Here is a 15,943-nt window from a genome sequence, read left to right as displayed (position 1 = left end):
AAAAAAGTAGAAAAATTTTGGGGGTGGGGATTGGGGGTGGGTGGGTGGTGACGAAAAAAAACCTTTTTGAAGAGAGGGCATGGGGTGAGGTTAGGTGGGTTGGGTGTGGGGTAGGTTGGTGAGGGTAAAGAATAGGGTGGGGAAGTTTTAGAATGAGTTTTGGAAAATGTTTTTCGTTCTCTTTGATAGGGAAAACATTTTACTCCAATTGGAATAAAATGAGTTGATGAGGAAAATGTAATTTTCCAAAACATTTAAGTCAACCAAACATGAGAAAATTGAAAAATATTTTCTTTACTGCCAAACACACCCATAATTTCCCATCATTTTCTCTTCCCTTCCCTGGTCTTTTAATATAGGCAAAATATTCGTGACCCAGAGGAAACTTTCCATGTATTAGAGATCCTTTAAATATAACTAAAGCTTCATTTTCCTTCATTTGAAATTCCAAAGCTAAAGCATTTGGCGCCAACAATAGCACACCAAAAAACAGAGAGCGCGATGAGAGAGCATCATCATCTTCAAACGCCATTGAAGGAGCACGGAAATCGCCGATCCAAATCCATCTCCGATCAAACTAAGAAGCCTCTCAAAGTATATAATCTAAGCTTTTTGCTTCTATGAACAATCATATGTGATTCGTTGTTTTCTCTTGTAAATTTCGTCCTATCTGTATGCAGAATGTTAAGAAAAACTTGAATTCTGTGTTCGAATCGCAAGGTGCCGCACTTTCTGAATTATCTCCCAAGGAATCGATCGGTAGTTCTCTGATTTCCTCTGCTGCTACCGATGATCTTAATCTACTCACTGAATCTGCCGCAGAGGTAATTCATAAATACGTCTTACTTTATCAAATTTCTAGCTCTATATATCTGCATTTTCATCGGTAATTGTAGTTTTCATAGAAATTTTTGTAGTTCGAGTGAGCAAAATCCGCTCCTTAACTCAAATATCGTCTGTAGTGTTTCGAATTTTCGGGATTTGAAGTGATTTTTTATTCAGAATCTGCCTCTAATAATTTAGAATGTCTCTGTATATGAGCGTGTGTATGTATATGCATTATCATCAGTAATTGTAGTTTTAATAGAAATTTTTGTAGTTAAGTGAGCAGAATCCACTCGTCAAATCTGGTTTAAGCGCGTCATTTTTTGAATTTTCGTTGATTTGAAGTGCCTTTTATCTCTATTTATATATATTGGAAACTACGTAGCTACATGTTTTGGTTGTGAACTCCATTCTCATTAGTATAGTGTGTGTGCGCGCGTGTATGTGTGCGTAGTATTGTGTAGTAATTGTTTAATTATCTTATATTTTAGCACGAAACCCATAATTATATATATATATATATATATATATATATATATATATATATATATATATATATATATGGTTTTGTGGATGTAGAAATTGGTATTTTTCAATTTTGAGATATTTTGAATAATTTTCATATCTGCGAAATTTACTCATTCCTCTTAGTACTGAGATTGTAACTTTCGGGTCCTATATTCCTGCCAGGACTTCTTGTTGATTCCAGAAAATTCTCCTTCATCAGAGGCAGTGGATTCTCGTGCTGAGCTGACTCCACTTTCTTCAACACTAACTTCTGACAAGTACAAAGAATGCAGTGGCTCGAATAGCAGTAGTGGAGTTCCACAATCAAGTGATGTGAAGATTGGTTTTGTTGAGACAGAAATGGCAGTGAAGTACCTAAGAGAAGCTCAAATGCAACTGGTGAATACAACAGATGTTGATGTCCGTTACAAGAAGCTTCTAGATGCTGTGGTTAACACTTTAGTTGAAGAGTTCTATGGATTGTCAGAAGACAAGGACTGGTATAATACACTCATCTCGAAAAAGTTCCATGTGGTGACCCTGGCTTTTTTGCTGTGGATAATTGCTGTTTTCATCGGATTGCTGTTTCGTTCGGGTGGAAAACAGTCTTTCTATGGAGCTCTACCTACCTAAATTGTGCTACCACAGTGGCTGATAAGGAAGTATTGCAGGTATATTTCTCTGTTTACCTATGTTACACTGACTCTTTATTTTGCGTAGGTTGTATTCGTGTTAACACATATACTATGAAGCAAGTGTGTGTAATTCGTTTTGGATCTTAATTTTGGCATTTGGTACAACTTCTGTGAATCATAACTGTGTCAGGTATGGACATGTATAATCAAACAGATGCAGCTCCATGAGTAGATCATGTGCTTTGATTTTGCATGAGCTTCAAAGCACTCCGAAGCATTTTGCTATATCAGCTGCATAGCTGCATAGTTTCGATCTATGGAGAGAGAACAGTATTTTGCTACAATTTGCTAGGAACTAATGCGTTTGTGGTGCCATTGAATTTGATATAAGATGCAAGAATCCGATAATCTGTTTATGTTTCTTGCTTGTTCTTCTCCCCTAGTATGGTAGTATTAACATGCTTGCAACTCTGAAGTTGAATAATTACTCTTGCTGTTCTGTTGCGAAAAGCTGATGGATTGATGGTCTTTTTGTACAATCATTTACATTTCTCATCTAACATTGGAGCATGAAATGTATTAACAAAGTATTTCGTTATAACATTTTCCATTCCTTGAACCTCTAATTGAGACAGGAAGACCAGGATAAAACTAGAGAGTAGAAACTAGTGCTGGATATTAATTAGGGAATGTCACAAGTATCCAATAAAACTAGTGCACAGTAAACGAAGCCAGACACATTGATCATTTTAGCTTTGTGCCAGTCCTTAGAAAAGGTGTATGTGAAAGTGCAATTTGCTCCATGTGATGCACCTTTCAGTACTTGTAAGGAACATTGTATTGAACAATGTTGATCGCCATAAGATGTAAAAAAATGAGAAATGAGTATAGACCAGCTCGTTGACCAACCACAGACTTTACAATTTCTTTCTCCTTTCAAAACAGACGCAGCAACTTGCTGATTGCTTTAGTGACAGCAGCAAATATGTTTAAATTTGCTCGAATTAGAACAACCTATAGATTAATTTATTTGACACTGAGGATATTCTACCATGTGTATTCTTTATTGTTTTGTCCGCCTTTATATAGCTTAGCTGGCTCAGATTCTGGAAAGCAGGACACTTTAGTAAGAAGTTGCTGAAAATAAAGCAAGGCGCCATTGTGCATCGTTATTCCAACTATAGGTCCATCGCTGGAGTTTTCATAATCAACTTTTGATGACTTGCAATTCCGGTGTAAGTTGAAATCATTTCTATTGCCTCCGTACGACATAAAACTAATGGATTTACAATATTTCGATCAATTTTTATATCTAAAATTGGAGTTTAAAATGCGTAAGATTTGCACAACTGATATTCTGAAGACTAGATGCAACGTTGGAAGTTTAGATAATGGCCAGGGTTGAAAACTTTCGGCAATAGTGAAATGTGCTAACCGTCCATAGGTCAACTAGAGCTTATGCAACCAATATCAATCTACAGATTCTACTATCAACTGACAAATACCTAAACCAAAAGATAAGGTTTAAAGAAGAAAACGAAGAAAAGGACGGACAGGATGCAGCTGAGTCCTACGACTGTGGATGCCATGTGAATAGACTATCGAATTGACCAGAGAAGTTGGTCAAGTGGCAAGCACTCTCCCCCTCTAACCCTAAGATTTTGGTGTTAAAAAAGAATTCATACAGTACAAGTAAGGTCTATATATACATTACCCTCCTCAAATCTTACTTGGGAAATTAAACTCGCTTATTAACCCCATTTATGAGATTATTGAGTTGTTTGTTGTTGTACAGTAGGCAAGTTTAACCAGTTGCAACTACGTACACAACTGATTCATTACCAGTTCAATAAAAAGAGAATACAATAGTAAAACTGATAACACGCCACATTATTCAACTTCCCGTACTAGTTAGGAACAATGTTAAGATGTATTATAGGGGTGTACATAGGTCGGGTTGGTTCGAATTTTCTAATTATCAAATTAAATCAATTGTATCGGGTTATTAAATTTAAAGACCAGACCAAACCAATAAAAGTCGGGGTTTTCAATCTTGGTTTTTCTTGGGTTTTCGGATTTTTTTTTCATAAAGTCTTCATAGCACAAAATATAGAATTTGTGCTCTAAATTTCTTTAATCCTAGTAAGATAGAACTATATAAGATGTTTTTCAATAAAATAACAAAATATGAGATGAGTCATGTCATTCTACTAAAATATTCAACAATAAAAATAATAAAATCGCATAAAATAAGTATTATTAATAAGCCATAATGAAAACAAATATAATTTAAAATTACTAATAAGTTGCTAAAATAAGTACGACTAATAAGTGTTATTATTTACATGACTAAAAACTAAAAGAAAAATAAGTTATGCATTTTATCTAAATCACGGAAAAGTAAAAAATAAATATCCAACACTATTTTAAGTCATAGTACAATTGAATTGAATATCTTTTATTAGCATTAGTATTGATTTGATATTAGTTTAGTATTTATTAGAGTTACTAACATTTATGAATTATAAAAGGGATAATTTCACATAAGTACACTTGGGGAAAGCACTTTTCAGCTGCCTAACCCACAAATACAGTTTTCATGCGGTAGCCCACAAATAATTTTCAGCCGCTTAACCCACAACTTCATCAACTACACCCAAAACGCCTAAATCAAATTTCACTTTTTTCTTTCATTTTTATCTTTACCCTTTTTCCATTTTCATTCTTATTTATTTTTTACTTCCCTCTGTATAGTACTTCCTAAATTTCACAATATCAGGAAGTTAAAGTAAAAAATAAAAATATATTCATTCTTAGAGTCTATAATTTTATTTTTATATTTTTTTGCAAAATTTAAAGTTTTGTAAGGGAAATTCTTATTTCACTGGAAAAAATAAAAATTTACATTATTAAACACCTTATATACATTGTTATACACACAAATATACATGGTTATAATTATGTATAATCTTGTATACTTGTGTATAATCATGTATAATTCTGTATAACTATGAGAATACCCACAAATATACATGATTATACAACGTATATATATGTATATACAACATATACATCATTCTTCCTCCCTTCAGAAGTTATTTAAAGTGAGAAGAAGAAGAAGGAGAAGAACAAGCAAAATTATCAAAAAAAAAAAGAAGGAGATTTCATAACTTAGAAGAACAAGAATTTATTCTATTGAGCCGTTGTGTAAAAACCAAGAAGAACAAGTGAAGGGATCTGAGTATGTCCATGGGCAAGAAAAATCGTAAATCCAAAATCAAAAGCAAGAGGAGAAAACCCAAGTTTTCTCCTAAAAAATCTCAACCGTCAGATCATATGCCGGTAACGTCCACCGCTAGCACTCATGATCATCAGAATTCTCAACAGCTCAATCTCTTTCCTTTGCACCCAGAAAATTTAGTCGACGACAAAGACAGTCGGGTGGGGAGCAAGAGATTGAAAATGAAAGAGCAAGAGATTGAAAATGAAAGAGAAAGTGGGATGGGGAGAAAGTCTGAAAGAGAATTTGGGAATCGAAAAATTTCCTCTGCATAAAGAAAAATAGTGGGGGCGGCGATGGCTAATCAGTGAAAAAAAATTTCAACAATATAGAACTGGGCCATACCGGGTAAGAAGGAAAAATATGGGCGGTATTTTGTTAGGATAGTGGGCCAAGTGACATAGAGTGTAATTTCTTCATTATAAAACTTATTGGAGCATCCAAAAATTATAGGGAGTTTTTCCTATGTATACTATAATAGAAACTTATTTATCTATTTTTTCTAGGTTTTGTAGTTTTCAAAAAGTATCTAGATTTTTTTTACAAGCTATATGTATAGCCCTTAAAAAGCTCTCACCACATTATTAGCACATTCAATTAAGGAATTGAATTACTTCCTTTCCTTTTTTCTCTACCCTCCTCCATTTTCTTCTATGCAGATCTGGAAGCAATTTCTTCTTCCAATATTATTTCACCAAATTTTTTCTTCAAATTTCTCGAAAACTCTATGCAAAATATTCGCTTTAGGTATAAAAAGCCATAAGAAAAATACAAAGGGAGAAAAAAGGTCTGTAACCAACAACAAAAAAAGACATACTCGCCATAGAAATGGAACCAAAGAAATCTACGCCAAGGAAATGGTTATTTTTTGTACCGTAACATTTTCTCAAAATGGGATCCTATATAATTTTGAAGATCTATCACAGTAATTATAGAAAATCTGAATTTTTTTTTTACCTATATACGTTACTACTCTAAAAACGGATATAATTCTGACACAGGATTGTATTGTACTTGTATCAGTTTTGTATCAAGTATTCTTTCATGTATTGATGCATCAATTACAATTCAGATACAAATTTGATACAATCCTAAAAGAATTCTTACACAATTATGATATAAAAATGGTCTCGTGGCCACTTAAACTTGTACCGGATTTTAAAGCTGATACACGAACTTACATTGTTCCCATTTGAACACTCAAACTCACATATCCGGTAACTAATAAATCTATTTGACCCTTGACCATGTACATGTAGCAGTGACAAAGATGATGTAAATAATGTGTGTGCAAGTCACGAAAATTACACGCGTAACTACAATAATTTTGATTTAAAAAATCAGAACCAAAAAAATTACAAATTAAAGAAAGAAAGAAAATAAACCAGGCCCACTTCCCCATTCCCCAGCAAAATTCCCTTCACCCCCTGTGTTCTTTTCCCCAATTGTCGTCCTCCCCTACTCTCCCTTCTTTTCTTTCTCCCCCTCTCTAATCTACCCCCTTCCTCTTCTTTTTGTTCCAAACCCAGGCAGACATAGTGGAAAACAAAGAAAATCAATGGATTTTCTCAAAAACTTTATGTCAATCATTTCTCTCACATTAACTCCCTCTTCCCTTTTTGTATCCAATCTCACACCGGAAGACAAATAGAGAAAAGAGAAATATCACCGAAAAATTATCGAGATTTTCCTTCCCTCTTTCTAATTTCACCCTTTATGTCCTTCTTTGACATAGCCTAGCCGGCTCACATAGTATTGGGCGGCCTCCATGGATTTTTATTGATTTTTTCTGAAATTCCAAAATTAAATTTATTTTTTTAATCTAACCATGAGCATAGTGGTGTTGTGAATGTGATTTAGAAATAAGAGAGAGAAAGAATACGGAAGAAAAAAAAGAAGAATAAAAATATGGAAAGGAATGGAGGTGGGTGAATGGAGAAGAAGGGAGAGGTGGGTGAACGGAGAGAAGTGTCGGGTCTTTTTCTCTCTTTCTCTCTTTCTTTTTTTAATTGGTAACTTCTCTTTTGCTTATTTAGTATTTAAAAATAGGACCCATAAATAATACATGTCAAGTAATAAATAGTCTAGCATATGACGTGTTATACATGTCAGCGCAATTGATATACACGCACTATTGGATGTATTTATTAGTACTCATTCCGTCAAGTTCGAGTGTTCAAATGGAAATATTTAAAGTTCATGTATCGGCTTTCAAATTCCATACAAGTTTAAGTGGCCAGGAAGCCATTACACCATTTAAAATTAACTCTAAACTTAAACTGATACAATATCGTATTATACTTGTATTACTATTGTATCATGTAATATTTTAGGTACAAATCGTGATAAATTATGATACAATCGTGATACAATTCTAAATTATGATACAATCGTGATACAATTCTAAATTATGATACAATTTTGATCTTCTTCTTTTCAAGTTTTAATCTAAAACATCCACCTAGAACCAACTCTAAACTTAAATTATGATACAATATTGTAATATAAGGGTGGCAAACGGTACGGGCCCGGGCCTAAACGAACCTCGTGGGCCGGTCCTAAGTGGATTGGTTCTATGTGGGCCCGGGCTCATGGACCGGGCTTAAACGGTCTCGAGCTGTTACAACCCATGTTTTTGTACGTGAAAGTACGTCGTAAGTCTGTCGATGTAAGCTCAGAAATGAGATCCTTTTGGAAAGTATATAAAGTGATTTTACGTCCCATATTTTTTTGCAAGCCTTTGAGAGTTAATATTCAATGATAAATGTTTATAAGGGTACATGTTGTTACACCCCGTACTTCAGACGTTACTATCATTATAGGATTATCTAATGTAAACTCAAAAAGGATGAAATCCTTCTACAAGGATAAGAAAGGTTTGCCGAAGTGTTAAGTAAGTTAAGATGAATATGAGTCTTGTTAACCATTATTTAAATGAGTTTAAAGCCATGATATGACTATATATGATGTTTGTATATGAAGTATAAAGTTTGAGAAAAATTGGATCTATGTTGCGGAAAAACCAACTAAGGATTTGCCTTGTAATTGAGTTTTTGAGAAATATATTTCGTGTGCTATATGATGTTTTTGGGGACATATTATATACCAAATTGAAGGTCTTGGAATGTAGTTTCCAACACTCTTAACCGTTTGCTCATACGGCACCCGGATAAAAAGTTATAAGCGTTGGAAGACGAGCCAATTATAGGATGTCAAGTAGCACCTTTTGACTTTTCAACAAAATGGAGATTTATCTCCTTTATCTCGTCTCTTTCTGCATATTTACACAGAGCACGACCAAATAACACCCCCAACATCACCCTTAATCTCTCTACAAGGATTTTCAACGATACTATCATCTGGGGCACGAAATCAAGTAGCGATAACATCAAAATGATCCCTGCGACGTAAGTATCGCTATATCACTTTTTTTCTTTATAGTTTGAGTTTAGAAGGTATTTTGAAGTTAATAAAAATGCCTAATTTCTGGTTTTAAGATCTTAAATATCAAGGAAGGTTGATTAATTGATTTCATAATAGTTAGAACTCACGGGACGGTGATCGGAAGCCGTGAGTTCGAGTTATTTGACTTGTAATGGACTGTTTTTGAGTTGTTTTGTGTAGATTTTGGGATGTCTATTTTGTTGCTGTTAAATGAAGTTTTTGGAGGGTAAATTGTGTGGAGAAACACCACATAATGGCAAAATCATGGATTAGTCATTATGTTTGACACTACTATAGTCGTCGTTTTGGATATGAATTGATTGGGGTGTATTGGGCTGTTGTAAGCTAAATATAATATGGATTTCGACTTGCATCTACTGTATGAGGTAATTCTATTGTGTTCCTACCGGTTCTTAAGGTTATCTTGGCATTGGTTAAGTTAAATAGATGAACTAGACTTGAACTAGTGAATAAAGTTGCTAATTAAGAATAATTGGAGTTGTGGATCATTTTCTTTGTTATGGATATATGGTATAAGGCTGGAATTATTGATGAATGACTTCATTATCATGTTAATGATACTATTAAGTTAAAGCAAAAAGTCTATAAGGGATGATATGGGGTATACGAATTCCAATTGGAGCTTGTCGCTCGTCGTAAAATAGTTATGACTTTTTGTTGTTTTATGGTGTCTTGTTATTGATAATTATGTATTGCTGGATTTCTTTGGTAATTGTTGTTGGTATATGATATTGGAGGAGGCTCTTGTTACAGGGGAGATGCTACCCGAATTTATATAAACGAGCTACAAGTTTAAGTTGCAGACTTGGCCTTTATTCAACACTGATTTTGAATCTCCTTATGCAATGGAAGATTGAGTTAAGTTGTTTGAAGAGTAGCTTGGGAGGTATTAAGGACTCACCACGGTTAAGGTATGTTAAGGCATTTCCCTCTTTCTTTTGGCATGATCTAAAGTGAAATGAATACGCTATTTTATAACGGATCTACTACTAGAAACTAAGGTTGCCCATGTTTTTCTTTCCTTATAAAGTTATTTTAAGCAAGTATGTATGATCCTTGAATCCTACAGAAGCTCATATTGATGGTATAATGTCCATAATGTTAATCGAAGGTGCAACGATCTTAAGTCACTCCAAAAGGTTTAGAACGTGATTCCATAAGTCTAGCATGCATTATATATAGCATCTATTTTACTCTACCGAGCCGCGCTATAGTAGGCCAAGTATGACACCTATTGTGCAACCACTGATCAGTTGGATTTACCGAGCTCCACGTGGCCGGGTACGATTCTACCGAGCCTTATGATGGACGGGTACGCTTTCACCGAGTCCTCTTTGAGGCTGGGTACGATATGATGATGATGATGCCTACATAGGCGTATGTTTTTAAAAGTTTATGTATATATATGTATTATGCATTTCATGTTAGTAGCCCCCAGAGGTACGCAGATGTTACAAGTTGTATCTCCTCTATCTCTCTTTATATTACTATTCCTGTTTATGCTTTCCTGCCTTACATACTCGGTACTTTATTTGTACTAACGTACCTTTTGCCTGGGGACGCTGCGTTTCATGCCCGTAGGTCCCAATTGATAGGTTGACATTCCTCCGAGTAGGCTATCAACTTAGCGGAGGTGTTGGTGCACTCCACTTGCTCCGGAGTTGCCTATTTGATCAGTATGCTTTGGATATGTATTGATTGGGTGGGGCCCTATTCCGACCTTTATGATTTTATATACTCTTAAAGGCTTATAGACAGATGTCAGGTTTATGGATACTTGTATGGCCTTGTTGGCCTGCGTGTTGAGTATTCCCTTACGTTTTATTCTTGTTATCTCATGACGGGTGGCTCATTTACTCAAGATAGTATAATAAGAAAGATATATTATCTTGGTACTCGGTTGAGTAGGGCATCGGGTGCCCATCACGGCCTTTTGGTTTGGATCATGATAGAAGTGGTATCAGAGCAGTTCTGTCCTAGGGAGTCTACAAGCCGTGTCTAGTAGAGTCTTGTTTATGGGTGTGTTGTGCACCACACTTATAAGCAGGAGGCTACAGTGCATTTAGGACTGTCACTCTTTCTTCTTGTTCTAGATCGTGTGATAGAGCTCAGTTGTAAGAATTCAAACTCCTAAATTTTGTTTTATTCATAATACAGTGATACCTACATCCAGAAAGACAGTTGGTAAGAGATTGAATTTTGATGCGAAAGAGTTGAGTCAGAGGAACTCGATTTTGCATCATGCTTATGATGACTAAATATGAGGTCTTCAGCAGATCATATGTGTACTAAGATGTGTAAGCTTCTTGATAAGGAGTCATAAGGCAAGAATATATATCCACTCATATGGTAAAAAGGAATAAGAGAATCGGAAAGTAGACACAAGTTTCAGCAAGTAAAACAAGCAAGATGATGAAGTGTATGAGGTACCTAGTTAATGAAGATTATCAGTATTTACAATTCAAGCAGAGAAATGTAAATATTGGTGTTACCTTAAATATTAATGGTGATATATACTATTGACCACACTCATCTCAGTTATGCCCTATGGGACCTAACAAATATAGTTTAAAAGAAGAAGGTGATATCAAGATTCAATTCGGGTTAGAGTAACCAAAAATTATGGATGGATTGTTATCATTAACTAATGTATCCGAAGGATAGTGTAAATGTGGTAATAGATCTCCTTGTGAGACACCTAGATGGTAAACTTTAGAATAGTACAATCAGATATGAATACTAGAATATTCAGAAATTTCAGAAGATAGGTAGTGGGATCCTAGAAGGGAAAAATATTTCCATTAGTATGACTCCAGCCCCGAGTAAAAAAAAGGGAAGAATGTTAGGCATTCCGAAGATCCAGTGAGATAAAGCAAGGGGAGCTAAAAGTGAAAGAACATTTTGTTCAAGTTTCAGAATAATGTGATAGACAAAAATATTATCCGGAGAATAAGAAGAGAGTAAATGAAGCGTCATGGGTAAGATATAATATATGGGTGATAACAGTAAATCAAAATATGACACGATGATAGAGTCTATAGTCGAGTGAAGGAAAATACAAGAGGTGACAGGCCTTGAGGCAATAAATGAGTATAGGCCATAAAGTCATATCCTTATTTCGAGAATGAGTTGGTGACTTCAACGTGATTATCAAGAGGAAAGGTTAGACCCTAGAGTAGTAGAAGTTAGTATGGGCTGGTGAACAAGATAAACTGAACATGAATTAGGGACTGAAGGATTTTATAATAGTTGATATCATGTGAATTTCAGAGATAACATTCCGATAATAATATAATGGACAACAAAAGAATAACCTTTAAGGTTCATTTAGGAAGATGTTTCCCTAAAGCAAGCACGTGGAGCAAAGTTAAGCTTAAGGGACTAAGTGTGCCAGTTACATTAAGTGTCACCCTTGTGCATAATAAATTCAATTATCCCTGGTATAGAGAGGTTACCGCAAGGCGAGTAAGATGTTAGTGAAGATGTGAAAAAATACCAAGATGAAGAGGTAACTATGGAATAGTAAATGAAGAACCAGTAAAAGGGTGAAAGGAATGAGATTGCATCTATTCAGATCCTATAGATATGATATGACTCCTAAACATTATGCAAGCATGATGCCAGAGAGAAGCGATAAGGGTTACGCACCCGATGATATTGATAAATAAGTGCAAATGAACACTTGATACATTAGGAGCCAATGCGAGAGGTAACTTAAGACAAAATAAATAACTAAAGAGAGATTACACGAAATATAGGTATGAGAATGGATCAATGAGTGGTTTGTAGTTGATTTAGGAAGAGCCAAGTTATGGCTATACAAGAGGTTATAAGCAAATCAGCAGATCATGCAAGATAAACGTAGTGAATCCTAATCTAGTAAATTCAGTCTCGCAGATATGATGTCGTAACCTTGAGAAATATTCAGATAGGAGTTGGGTTATTAAAGGTACCGTATAAGTGTTACGGAAATAATGGAGAGTGCCACTAAGGAGACAATCAAATCAGAGTTTAGAAGTAACCCTACGAGCACAAGGGCACGAAGGTATGTAACTAAGGATGTTTGTAGGCGAGTAAGAACATCGAAAATTCCTTCGGGTATACAGTATAATAAGATCGTAACGTTACAAGATCTAGAAGGTCTCCTTAAGTACTACAAAGATATACTAGCTGAGGAAATAAGGAAAAAGGCTTCAACTTAAGCATAATGACATAAAGAAGATATGGTCGGGTAACAACAGTCCCACTACAATATTGTATGCACTCAATACGAAAGTGTCACCTATCGTGGATAACGAACGGGAAGTCAAAAGTGCTATTTGAGATTATATGAGTTACATCAAATTCAAGTATTCGTGGGCAATAAGATAAGCCAATTATTCATGTAACAAGTGACGTAACGGCCATGAAAAGTGATTGATTACATTTAAAGAAAGTTGAGAAGGCACGAAATGAATTATTCAATCAATGACCCATAGTTGGTTAAGTTGTGAACGCACTTAAGATTTTAGATTTATATCCATGACATTCATACAACTATAGGAAACTCTAGTATAAGTAAAAGAAATAATTAAGTCCACGTCACCGACAAAAACTTGAATTGTTAGAAGATTATATCATGGATGCTACATAGAGTCCATAAAAGGCTAATGTAATAGCTAATACCCTAACCTGAAGATTGGAAGATTGACTAAGCTTAATTAAAGGCTGATAAGGAAGAGGAAGCTCGAAAGTTACATCACGAGAACAATTGTTCGACCCAGATGATTATAGAAATCGTGACTCAAACCATAGCAGGAGCACTTTTAATAGCAGAGGTATAAAAGAGGTAGTACAACAATCATATTCTATAAAAGTTGTACGATAAAGCAATTAGAAGAGTACCAGCCTCATAAGACGTTAATACGAAGCTCCCACCAGATTGTGTATGCACTAGGGTTGCAAGTATTATGGTAGTGCTTTAAGGTATGGATGTGAATTCCACCAATGTAGAAGGGAGGTTATGAAATCGATAGAAGATACGGTGCGAGATTTAAAGGTAAGTATGGTAAAGGTGAGTGAGAAGGTGACAATAATAGGCAAGGTCTCAGGATTAAACTCGTTAAAACAAGAGGGATGATGCTTTCCATGAGCTATAGAAAGCTTGGTACACTCTGAATGAACTCAGAGGAGTCTAAGAACAGGAGCAATTAAGAGAGATGGAATACTGCCCTGGTAGTAGAATAAAGGTGTAATTGTGATAGTTAAGAGAATGATGTTTGGGCCTTCGATTGAGTAATGATTTAAAGAAAAGGGATTTCATGGATGGTGTGAGCACGTGATTTTTGCTTCACGAAAAATACTCCAAAAGAAATCAAAAATAAAACAAAATTCTCTTGGTGAACAATTTTTAGAATTTATGTGGCATTTTTGGATAATTATTTGTGTTTCTTACCGTAAATGTTTACCTTGTTGTAGTTAATTGAAAAATGCAAAAAAATACATTTTGTATGCATATTTAGGAATTAATTAAACCGTCATTTGGCTCTTAAAAAAAGAAAATCACAAAAATATGTGTTTTATTCTATTTGTTGTCATTGTGTGATTTTATTTTAAGGTTTTAATTTGTGTGTTAATTGTTGTAAGTATTAATTAATATTTGTGTAGTTGTATCTTGATTTTACAATTTAATTCGGAATTGTGTTAAAATTAGGAATTAAAGAAGGAAAAGGAAAAGAGTTCAAAAAATGAAGAAAACTCGGATTGGGCCACAAGGTTTTAAATGAAATTGGGCCCAAATCAATACCCAATGCATGACCCAATCCATTGCCTGGTCTCAGATAACCCCAAACGACGCCGTATTGGCGTCTCAAATCTGAGTCGTTGATCAAACTGGATCGAACGATCCAGTTCAGCCCCTGCATAGTTGAAATGGCGCCGTTTCAGGCATGTCAATCTAAACCGTCCATCTCCATTGATCCAATGGTCCCAAGCTTCCCTCACAACCCGGTCCATTTCGACCCGGGTCGACCCAGTCTCTGAATAAGACCAAACGATTCGTCCCCTTTAAGTGAATTGATCCAGGCCGTGGGTCGTGATTGATCCAACGGCCAAGATCAAACCACCCCTCCCCTATATAAACTTAATATCCTACCCCAGCCCCCCAAACCAAACACCCCCCCCCCCCCCCGTTGCCCTGTTCATCGTCTCTTTCAAAGACGGACCCCAAACCCTAGCCGCCCTGAAATCCCTCCGTTTGAAAGTCGGCGGCAACAACGCCGGTGACCACCACCTTAACACCCTAAGACCATCTGACCACCCCCGTTCCAAATATGTTACTCGTGTAGTTCGAATCTTCCCCCATATTCTCGAATCTTCATTTGAAGATTCGAGCCAAACGGAAACCTACACCAACCAACCCCAAACTCACCCCAAGGCACCCCCTAACCACCCTCGTTACGGATCTGTTGGTTGCTCACCTCGAATCAACTTCCAACTTCTCGAATCTTCAATCGAAGATTCGAGAAGGACTTAGAACTACCCCATCCACTCCAAATTCATACCATGCAACTCCCAGACCTCCCTCATACCCTAAATAACTTTGGTTCCCTTCGAATCTGGCTAGAAACATTCGAGCCCTAAATCAAAAAAATTAGGAACCCTAGAAATTCAAATCATGGAATCCGTCCAAATTAAGTGAGGATTTGGGGTCTAATCGACCTTAATCGAAGTGTTCTCAGTTGAGAACACTTCGACTAAGGTCTGTTCGACCTTAAAGTGTCTGAGTCCGAAGATCGAGCCTGGGTCCGCGTAATTCTGATATTTTGAGGTATTTTCCTTTTTCACTTGTATCTGTTTATATCTATTTATTTGTTAGTTTAGTTTTATTGGTTTTTTAATTCTTTTTGTCAATTAATTCTGTTCATCTTCAGTAGACCTTTTTATTTGGTCCAATTCTATCATTTGTTTATGTTTGCTATAATTGTTATGTGTAATAATTTGTGTAATCGATTAATAAGTTGCGTCGATTAATTAGTTTCCAGTTAATCCATGTTTCTGTCAATAATACTGAAACTACCCGTGAATTGCCTGATTATCTGGGTCTGATTGTTTAGTGTCAATTGTTATAGGCAATCAGTTAATTAGTTTCGTCGATTAATTCGTTCTTGTTTATAGACCAATAAGTTCGTCAAATGGTTGTTGTATGTGCTGATCTATGGACACTTAGTTTCAGGGCATTGTCAATAGGCTG

At 35.6% G+C, this 15,943-nt stretch overlaps 1 protein-coding gene across 1 annotated transcript; it reads left to right on the top strand.

The window, feature by feature from the left end:
• Window positions 1-393: 393 nt before the first annotated feature.
• On the top strand, window positions 394-2,103 carry LOC107818526 (uncharacterized). The gene is made up of 3 exons (XM_016644555.2): window positions 394-594; window positions 681-824; window positions 1,516-2,103. Exons 1-3 carry the CDS (start codon window positions 502-504, stop codon window positions 1,963-1,965), a joined length of 687 nt encoding a protein of 228 aa, XP_016500041.1. The 5' UTR covers window positions 394-501; the 3' UTR covers window positions 1,966-2,103.
• Window positions 2,104-15,943: the final 13,840 nt, after the last annotated feature.

Source organism: Nicotiana tabacum, chromosome 1 (genome assembly GCF_000715075.1).
Source record: "Nicotiana tabacum cultivar K326 chromosome 1, ASM71507v2, whole genome shotgun sequence".
Classification (NCBI taxonomy): domain Eukaryota; kingdom Viridiplantae; phylum Streptophyta; class Magnoliopsida; order Solanales; family Solanaceae; genus Nicotiana; species Nicotiana tabacum.
This window is presented reverse-complemented; position numbering and strand designations above follow the sequence as displayed.